The sequence below is a fragment of the Carassius carassius genome, chromosome 28, assembly GCF_963082965.1.
Source record: "Carassius carassius chromosome 28, fCarCar2.1, whole genome shotgun sequence".
NCBI classification, from domain to species: Eukaryota; Metazoa; Chordata; class Actinopteri; order Cypriniformes; family Cyprinidae; genus Carassius; species Carassius carassius.
The window spans coordinates 10,505,219-10,516,340 of NC_081782.1; the positions used below are offsets into that span (position 1 = coordinate 10,505,219).

At 38.4% G+C, this 11,122-nt stretch overlaps 1 protein-coding gene across 5 annotated transcripts in view; it reads right to left on the bottom strand.

The window, feature by feature from the left end:
- myo1cb (myosin Ic, paralog b) overlaps positions 1–11,122 on the bottom strand; it is a 46,213-nt gene that overhangs the window by 21,167 nt on the left and 13,924 nt on the right. Inside the window, exon 1 of one of the 5 annotated variants that reach the window (XM_059514268.1) lies at positions 2,031–2,224. The exons of the other annotated variants lie outside the window; for them this stretch is intronic. Within the exon in view, the coding sequence (XP_059370251.1) occupies positions 2,031–2,048 (18 nt within the window). The 5' untranslated portion in view covers positions 2,049–2,224. Of the gene's footprint in view, positions 1–2,030; positions 2,225–11,122 lie in introns of those variants that run through there. 5 annotated transcript variants of the gene reach the window in all.

Here is an 11,122-nt window from a genome sequence, read left to right on the forward strand (position 1 = left end):
CATTTGAACCACTGATGGCAGATTGACTATTCTGACGACGTCTTTCATTACCTTCACAGTGTACTTCACTTGGCAGTCTAAATTTTATATTTATTGTGTATAAATTATTTTACATACATAATTGGTGATGTTGAGGAAATGGCACTGTAGTGAAAATCTTTCTTTAAAAAAAAAAAAAAAAAAAAAAAAAAAAAAAAAATAGAACCGATAGTTAAAAAACAAATGGACGTGAGAAAAAGTGTGTTTTTGAAGAGATGCCTAGAAAGATCAGACTCCTGCAGCTTTGTTTAATGAATATGGTAAGGGGGAAAACATTTTTAGCACTTCTCCAAATGTAATTTTGCCCCTACTTTGCATGCCTGTAATTGGTCAGTCATGAAACTGACAATGAAACACTTGCAAGTACTTAAAACACACTCAAAAGTGGTACAAAGATGCCAGCATGGGCTTTGCTGCGCACCACATTAAGCCACTAATTAAGCCATTTTCATCAATAAATCTTCAAAGAAGATGTCTTACGATGCTCCTTTAATTACCACCACACAGTTGGCGAGAAATTCCATGGGTGGCATTGTAATTCACGCCAGTCTGCTGAGTCGATGGCTGTCCTGTGTTGGTTTGGAAAGTCAGCTGGTGGCTGGCAAACTTCAGGGGAAAAGTTGACAGACAGGTGTGACTGGCCCTGGCAAAAACAGGTGAAGAGCTGCACCCCCTCCACATGCTGAATTTACAAACACACTTGCATAAAGCCCTACTTTTTGACTTGGAGAAGATATAAAATGACCAGTTATCCTTCATTCCAACCTGGCCAGAGAATGCAAGGAATTCATGTCCAGAAGGCATTTGAAGAGCATGAGTCGGGAGAAGTGTAAACTGCTTACTGGACCGCCACAGTATTTCATTCTTACAGCGTCTCCCACCCAATCACATATAAATTATATAGCTATGGCCTTCCCTAATATCTCAGGACAGGGTATCTCACATCGCTAAGTGATTCCAAGGAGCATGTCATTACGTAAACTTCATTTCCCCAGCCTGAGATCTGGTTCTTCCTGTGAGCGATGCAGCTGTTTATCAATTCAGTGGAATATCAAGCAAAACAGATACCCATTGTCTATTGTCAAACATTCATCAGACTTCTGCAGTTATTTGCCTATGATAAAAAAGTGCCGAAATTCGATCACATCTAAAGTATCGCTCACCACAAGGTGTGTTTATTTGAATGTGAAATGATGCTCTGCAAATTACATCCATAGTATATCACGAAATTGAATGGGTGAAAGGTGAAAGGCCTCCGAAACCTAAAGCTCATACGATGAGATCTTAATCTCGAGTGCTTGTTCTTGAAGTTTCTGTTGGCTTTCGGAGGAAGGTCGCAGATGACAAAGACAGGAAGAAATGTAGCAGGGTGGACTGGCCTGATGACAGACGCCAATTTCATTATTTCTGTCACTCTCTTTCTAGCCAGGAATTCAACAGTGACTGCTGCTGGTTCAAAGCCAGAGATTGCTTCACTGTGAGATGACACTATGGCATAAACACAGCGACTGATAGTCAGAATGCCCGTCATAAAAGAGGGTCCCCAAGACAGGATCAGCTCTCCAAATCCTTCTTTTCAGAGGAAAAGTGGTTTTCCCCATTTATATTACTATTTCACTATATACCACATGAGCGATTAGAGATCAGCTGATATTCAAGCCTGCACTGCTGAACTAATTCATTCTTATGGACAACCTAAGGCAACTGGTAATACATAATTGCTGTTCACAGAATATTTTGTAATATACAGAATTTTATAACATTTTGTATTTATATATGAATGTGTGCAGTGAACTATAAATTACATATTTATCTAAATACACAAAACCTTGCAATCCAGTTGTGCTAGCAAACCATTACATAATCTAAACACAAAACAAATCGATGACTTTGGTCCAGAACCACATATTTCACTTTCATAAGACCCTGACTGACATTGCAGAAATCTCCCAGCTGCTTTTGTTTAGTATGGAGCATGCTGTGGTTCTTACCATGCCTCGATACTTCATCTTCCCAATCTTCCCAGCTTGTTGCTGCAAGTATATGAATTATAAGTATTTCCAAAACACTCTCGTTTCAGAAAGTGTGCTGAGTTTGTTATTTCAATTTCTTCTGCACCATGTGTGGGAGCCTCCCAGCTGCCATTTCTTCAGCTTTAACTTTCCTCTCCTTCCCTGCGTCTCTCTCTCTTTCTCACTCCCTCTCTCCCCGCTTGCTGCCTGCAGAGGCACGAGTCAGTCAAGTCAACTTTCCAGCCCCTCTGTAGTAGCCCTGCATGTGCCTGTCCTTAAACACCAGCCTGTGTCTCTTTTAGAAATTATTACAAACAAAAGAAACATAAGAAACAGCATATGAAATCTCCAGCTTGTGGTGACAGGAGGAAATGTAGCTTGTGAGTACGCCAAGTGAATTTTCCTCCTCTTTTCCCGTTGCCCCAGTGCATGCTGAAGCAGATTTGAGGCAGATTTCAGATAGGCATCCGTCAAGGAGGGAAAATTGATGCATTTTATCTTCTCAGTTGCCTGAGGAAGAAAAACAGGCCAAGTACACTTCACAATGCACAGGTCACACTCACTTTATAGTGGTATGCTTTATAAGATTATAACCTGATGTCATATCACCTTAATATACAGTTGGTTTTTATGTTTGATAAACGGATAGAATGATAAAATTAAGAAAAATATTTTTATACAGCTGAGAAAGTATTATGAAAGTGCTCTGCAAATAATCTCTAAGTGGCCCTGAAAAAAATGGTTGTGTATCAGCACTTAGCCATTTTTTGTTTGTATGACAAAGGGTTAATGTATTAAGGCACACCCCATTTTCTCTCACCACCCAGTAAGAACACAACACAAAGCACTCAGGTAAAACCTCAGTAACCAAAGTTACTACTATTGCCCTTAAACAGAGCAGCACCCTCTACTGGACACTCCAAATAACATAACCGCACAGAGAAGCTTAGAGAAATGCTCTGGATTTAACAGAAGTTGCAAAATATAGCTGTGCAGCATTGCACACTGTGTGAGACTTATAAATCTGTTCTTTTGGCATTCTCACTCGCTCCCTTTGCCACTTATGCCAAAATAATCAGAGACCCTGCCTGTTGGAATTGGAATAATATTTTCCAGATGGTTCTCTCTTGGAACACTAGCTATGTTTCCATCCAAAGATGCTAATTTAATTTAATGTGTGAAAACTTGAATATCATATAAAACATTTGCGAATAAAGCACTGCTTCCATCCAATGAGTCAGAGAGAACAAAAACGTCACTTCCTGATAAACTGGCACTACTTACTAACTTGCGCTTCAGAGAGAGCAGACATAATACAATACATAGGACAGTCTTTCCTCAGGCATTTCAGAATGACCAAAACAACCAAAGCTGCTGTGAATGAGATCGGTCGCTGGCCAGTCAGTTTATCCCACCTCATAGCGCAAAGTCACATGACTTTTTCAATGCGCATTGTGGAATTTATTCAGTAAATGTGTTTCCATCATAGTTAATGCGCATTTGTTTTTATTGGATAAAAAGTTTATAGTACTCATTTGTGCGCATAAGTTTTTTATGCACAATGTCAGAATTTATGCGCACCTTGGCGTTTCCATCCAGTGTTTTTTTATGCAATAATCCAAAATGTGCATAAAAATAGGTAGATGGAAACATATCTACTGACACAACAGGTTTGGGGTGTAAAGGCCTTTCCACACTAACCGCTAGGGCTGGATGATTAATCGAAAAGTAATCGAAACCGAAATTCAGAACCTCTAACCGACTTAATTTTCCCATGTCGTTATTTTGTTTTTTTAATCCGGTTAATACTTCCCTCTTAAAAGCATACTACCGCATGTGTAGCCGCATGACTCTGCCCCGTCCAGTCAGTGGCATAAAAGCAAAACACGGAGGTGAACGCCGGTTCAACACATAGTGATGGCTCGCGAGCGGTGAGCCTTGCGTCTTCACTAAACTTTGTCAGTTGTATTTGTTTTATAGTTTGGACATTCAAGCGATTAGATGATCGGGTGTGTATTATTATATCGAGCTACCATAGTCGCGCAGCTGCATTTCGCAAACATCTGCATATTTACAACCCACAGCTTCACAATAATATAGAGACGGTATGACTAATTCACACACGCAATAACTCGTACTGGTACTTGTGCCAATTTATCTTTATCTGATCTTTATTTATCTCTTACACTGAGCAATAATCTATAAGAAATGTTACGAACATAGATAAAATAACTGCTGATAGTGAGCTATGATGTCAGATCGCGCTTTCAATAGGAAAAAATATCCCATCTTTAATAGTCGATCTCAACCGTCTGGCTGAGGCCAGTCTAAAAAGACGCTCAGGACAGTTGACAGAATGCTGCTGCGTGTCGTCATGAAAGCGTATCATTTTCACGTGTTATTAAGCCTTGCCACTTGCCAATTTAACCATTTAAAAAACTTTAAAGCATTTAAACACAAGACACGGAAAAGCTGAACTGAGCAGCTTGTTACTCGCGCTGTGCTCGGTGCGCATGCAGAGAGAGAGCCGCGTCTTACAGACAGTAACACTGAACTGAGCTCTCCTTTGCGGAATTGCTAATGCAACCTTATCACACCACAGACTGAACACAATTAATCATTGCTTGGTAATTAGACAACAAAGTATTGACTGTTGTCTGAAGTTTTGTTTGATAGAAAGATATGTAATGGATTACAATCAAAGTTATCTGAAATTATCAAGATGAATTTGTTCTGACAGTTTAACTCTTGTCTAGAGTTCTTGTCATATTTTATTACCATTTTCTAAACTATAGCAAATAAAATGTGAGAAATGTTGAAGGTGTCCGAATAAATTTTGGTTTGAATGTATGTTTAATTTTTACAGTGCTATTTTACATTTAATTATTCGGTTTCTGTACCTGGACACTTACAAACTTTAAAAAACTTAAACACTGCGTAAATAGCACAAACAAATTAAACACTTTCAAACAGGGCCCACTGGTACAACCTGTACCGGGGCCCTGCTTACAGTACAAACCTTGTCAGTGAACTATGAAGGCAAAAAAACAAAACAGAAACAAAATAATCATTCATTAATCGTAATCGAGGTAAAATGTTCAATTAATCGAGGTTTTGATTTTAGGCCATAATCATCCAGCCCTACTAACCGCGATGCAAAAAGAGAGGCGAATCACAAATGAACAGTGCTTTCACACAGAGCACAAAATGATTGTTTGCCTTCTGCTAATTCACGTCTGCGCGCTACAGTAGGTTGCGCCTACCAACAATGTATTTTTCCTCAGGTATGCCTCTCGTATGTGGATTTAACATCATCCACTGCTCAATATACAGCATAAAATTAAAGGGGTCATATGATGTGATTGCATTTTTCCTTTCTCTTTGAAGTGTTACAAGGTCTTGGTGCATAAAGAAGATCTGTAAAGTTGCAAAGACTAAAGTCTCTAATCCAAAGAGATATTCTTTATAAAAGTTAAGTCAACCACACCCTCCTAAAATGGCTCATTCTAACACACCCCCACATTTACATCACGTTGTGGAAAGATTTGCATAACGCCGCCCAAATGTTCACGCAAAGAAAGAAGGTGTAACTTTTATTCTTGCTGCTGCCACCATGTTGTGTAAATCAATATATAAAGAGGGTTTCTATAAAGAGGGGCAATTCCAACTTTGCAAGGACATTCTGGCACTTCTGACTCACAGTCTGTAAGTATGTTTTCATATTTAAAGAATTTGGTTTTATTGGTTTTGTATGGTAAGGGGTGTCACCTTTCAGTCACACACTTGAGGTATTCGGCCAATCAAAATTCACTGGATGGCTGGCCAATCAGCGTACACCTTGCTTTTCAGAACGATGAGCTTTGTAAAAATCAATGCATTTCAAAAAGGCGGGGCATAGAGGAGCAACAATAAATGTACATTATGTGTAAACTTATGTGTTTTTTGAACCTTAAACTGCATAAACACATTGCATTAAACCAAATACACAAAATAATGTTATTTTTAGCAACGTCATATGACCCCTTTAAGATAAACAAGGTTCTACACCAGAAACAAACTATCCATCTATCAAACAAATCTATAATGCTTACAAGAATAGGCTACATCCTAAAATGAAAATGTATGTAATTATTAATGTATTTGCTTACCCACTTTAAACCACCAACGAGTGCTTGTAATAACTTCTGATTGTGATCTATAGTTGATTGATTAATAAACAGACACATGCACTCTATGTGTTTAATAATGCTACACTGCTAATATTTGTCATAAACATCCTTTATTGCTATAAAAATACCACAAGCTGCATAGAAAACACAAAGAATATATGTTTCATCAATCATATGTCAATTTGCTTTCATATTTCATGTGTAGAAAAAGATTGAAGGCACTTTTACTCATTACACTCGCGCAAGTGGAAAAAACTGACGGTGTTCTAATGTGACATAATTCAGTGGACAATTAATAGATATGTTTGTCTGTATAAAGAACATGCGAGAATAAATCTGTTCTCAAATATCAATGATAACATGAACTCAGCATCTACTCTCTTCTCTTAAACCGGAATACTCTTCTTCTGTGTTTGTTTACACTGGTTTTTGCCACCACTCTTGCCTTTTTGTGCAACAGCAGCTCCGCCAGTCATGTGATCCTAGCTCAAATCTCATTAGATGGTCCGTGTTTTTGCTTTGGGAAACTAAAAAGATTTGTTGGACAAGTTTGAAAAAAAAAAACATTAGAATTTTCTGTGCGCGAATGTTCGCGGTCTACGTGTAAGCATCTATAGAAATCTGTTGGTTTATTCCAGCCCGTCATAGCGTCCGATATTCTTTTTGCTTTATTGCACTCAGTGTGGAAAGTACAGGGAAGGTCAGAAGTATGTCATAAGTGGGGCATTATTGCTTTGCTTGCAATCTGCTCATTATGTACACACCTTTCTATCAGTGTGTGTGTACTAGTAAAAACTTTATGAATTTATGACAAGCGGCTGCAGTCAATGGATTACAATGGTTATCTAAGAAACAGGAGAAATAAACAGCGGTCTCTAAATGGTCCTATTGATTGATCAGGGTCGCTTTGATCCATCTTTCAAAAGCTGTTTTACTGCCATCTTTTAATCTTGGGCAATAAGGCAGTTTGTTAGCGCTCCACCTTACTGTACTTAGAACTGAGCCAAATATGATAGTAAAAAAAGCTAAGAAATGGCATAAGGCATTGTGTTAAACAGAGGTTAAAGAGGGTTACAACAGTCAGACTCTCTGTACTCAGAGTCACCCTTCAGGTCACTGTAAAAGCAGGACTCCACATCCTCACATGGCCTTCTGGCAGAGAAACAAACACTCTGAGGTTTTGTTTGTTATGTGGGGCGTTCTATTCCTTAAAGTAGTCAAATGACATCCGTGGGAAATCAGTAATGGAAAATCTGGCTTTTTTCCCTGCATGCCTGTTGTGTTCTCACCCCATTTATACTCCCATTAACCACTTTCAGGGTCCCTGCCCTTCACTTCCTTTATTACTTAATCTACAGCATACATTCCTACACATGCAGAATTGTCCTACTTGCAGCATCATAATTTGTATTTTTACAGTCTACTAAGCACTAAAAAAAGTATATAGTTCTTTGGTTAGGGGAAAGTACATATATTTTAGTTTGAATTTACACTACCATTCAAAAGTTTGAGGTTGGTCAATTTTTTGAACTACGTCTTTTATGTTCATCAATTTTGCCGTTTTATCGTAACTTTTCTGTTTTTAATAGATTTTAAAATAGAATTACAATTAATACATATTTGCTAAATAAGTAATAATTTATTTCCTTTTTAAAAAATCTAGATATATTACCACATCAGGAAAGCCTAATAATGCCAAACTGTTTACTTTATGTAAACATTGGCATCTAGCTGATTGTATTAAACTTAAAAACTGTTATGCAAGGGGCAATAAACCAATTATTGAAGCACACTTCAAAAATCCATCTGAAATAATAGGACAGACAATCCGGCACCTCTTTGAGGATTATACTGTTATCCAAGATGTACAAATTCTAATCTTGCAGAATATACATGACGGATAGTATGCAAATAGTGTGCTAATTGTATACCAAAACATTTTTTTCTTAAAGTTCTTAAGGCTGGAACACCTGGAAAACATTTAATAACGTAAATATATTTTTTCTTTTTTTATGGAAAGTCTGAGCATGCTGCCCGGCACGTTACGCCCACTGCTGACAAATCAGAGATGAGTCATAGTTCAGTCACTGGACTCCTTTATGTTCGCCTGCTCTGGGTCTCCTGCCAGCGCTTTGGAAAAAGTCAATTAACCCGTGCACAAACAAATCAATTTTCAATCCCTTTTGTTCTCAACCACAATCTTCTGTCCACATTAATTATTTGAAATTGGATCCTGGTAAGGACTTAATGATGTGGGCGAAAGGAAATTTAATACAAATTATGTGTAATGAGACTTATGAAAATGTTTGGTTGTTTATTGTACGTAGTCATTCTGTTCCAACCTCCTCTACTTCTCTCTCTCTCTCTCTCTCTCTCCGCTCTCAGCCCCTCCCTCCTTCTCTCCTCCTACTCTGTCACAGACCTATTTATATTCTCACACCAGAACAGGTCTATTTGTAGAAAGTGTTGTGTTGGGTAGAGGACGATACAGAGGGACCAAAGATCAAAGTTCTGAACTTTGATTGGCATGTTATTTTCCAAAAAAATTGAAAAAAAAAAGTTGAGGTTAAGAAAAGACAGAGAGAAGATCCTGAGTGCAATTAATAACCCTCTTCTTATTGAGTTTAAATGGTAGAGTTAGAATTTATTTCGTATAATTTAGTTAGAAACATAATTCCTCTCTGTTCTAATTGACAATTAAAATAAATGAACTTTCACCTCTAGAAGGCTGTTGTTTGCTTTTTTGTGTTGCTCCTCTCACTTTTTGCATTTGTTCATGACTTAAAGGGATAGTTCACAGAGTCATGCACAATATTACATACCTTCTGAAGCCATGCAGTTTGTTTGTGTAACAGACCTAATTTAATTCACTGTTTACTTGCAAAGTTTCCCTAAAATTGACTGTTGATTGTTGTAGCAGGATCATTGAATTAGTGTCAGTGAATTAAACTCAAGAACTGAGCCAGTTCAATCCATGAATGAATGATTCAAACTGATCCAGTTCAGAAACAGTTCAATCAATTCACTGAAAGGACCTGACTCACAAAAATGATTCGTTCACGAACTGGAAGAAAGTTCTTGGGTGGAAGTCAAAATTTTCTTTGAATGATCAATTCAATTGTTGGTCTGATTCTCACATAAAGCTAATGAATGATTTCAGAAGACTTAGGATATAGAGCATGAGTCATATGGACCATAAAACTTCCACCTTTTTTCCATTTTTGTCAAGCCCCAGTTTCCATTCACCCCTTATGACCAGAATGATCTTCAGAAATGCAGATGGGAAAGAAAATCAAACATGTTTGAATCAACATCAGGGAGATATTTTTTGGTTAAGAATCACTTTAAGACATCTCTGTGAATATGGTCACAGTGAAAAAACACCACAACTACAATAAGTCCTTCTTTGTTTACTAACGTGTCAAGGCCTTGAGCAATGGGAATAGTGAGAAAAGCCTGACACTAGGAAAAGGCCCAAAGCATTATGGGAACAGGAAGATGGGAATGAGATGAGGGCCGATTCATGAGCAATTTCACATTAATAAGACCTACAGAGGGAAGCAGAGACACACAGAGAAAATAAACCAAGAAATGGGACTTATGGGACGCCCGTGAGACCTGATATTTGAAAGGCAGTACATAAGGGAGGGAGGTGTATGATGGAGGTGTAAAAAAAACAGAGGGAAAGCTGAGACTGAGAGTGTGTGATGTCAGAACAGAAGAATGTAATGTGGGTGTTTACCAGTCAGCACAGGACTGGGGACAGCAAGAGAGCGAAAGAGATAAAGATGGGAAAACCCATCACGGTCACACCACAATGTAGTAATCAATGATGTGTAATTAAACAAGTGCAAGTCAGGGAGTCATATATATCTTTCGTTTTCTCTCATCCCTTCTTCATGTGGGCTTTTTCGAGTCATACAGTACCTCACATGGTGGTGTGACTGTCTGCTCACACCACTGAACAGGGCTTACACGTTCCAGACAACCTGGAGGCTCTGAAATGATGCGTTTTCTGGAAAAGAAAAAAGGTTCCCATCCAAAACACAAAACTGGGCTCAAGTCCATGGCACACGAATCATTCAAAAACCTATGAATTCAGTGGATGCACATTTTTCCACACTATATTTCAAAATATACCATACAAATAAACCATATAAAAATATTAGAAATATTTATTAAATATTTAAAAAAAAAAGTTTGGCATATGTGGGAGAAAACTGCCATTCCCTTAGGATTTTATGAAGAAATAATCCATCTACGCTTTCCAACAGAGGTGAAAAGGTGTTTGAGCAAGAAATCTCTAGTGGGTGGAGCAACCTGTTTGGAGCCGGAACCACCAGACACGCCCACTTCTTCCACAGCCAACAGGTTAAGAGGGAGGAGGAGAGGGAAGGACAAGCAGTACTTCATCCAAGCCTTAATTTTTCTCACCAGAGTTATTGCAATAATGTACAAGTAGACAAGACTGTACTCATCAGAGGAACTCCAAACACCCTACCCATGCAACACCCCTGTCCCCAACCTCCAAGCAGCCCTGTGTTTTCCAGGACTGGCCTGGAAGAACAACACAGCACAGCACCGCTGCTTAGGGCCAGCTGGATCTCCCATTGGTTTCAGACAGCAGCTGAGTTGGCAATGCTAGGGCCTGAAGTCTCCTCCTCCGAGATCTTAGAATACCCACAATGCCTTATAAGGGCAGGTTATGCTTCTAAGTGTGGGACGGGGGTTCCCACTAGGGTTCCTGTCTATATTCAATGCTGAGAGGATGGAGGATGGAACAGTGATGACACTGACACTTCCTCTTTCTATCTTTCTTACTGAACTGTCCAATAAAAATTCATTTAAAAAGTTAGTTATAAAAATTATATAGTATTTTGTCTAAACAAATTATAAATAAAC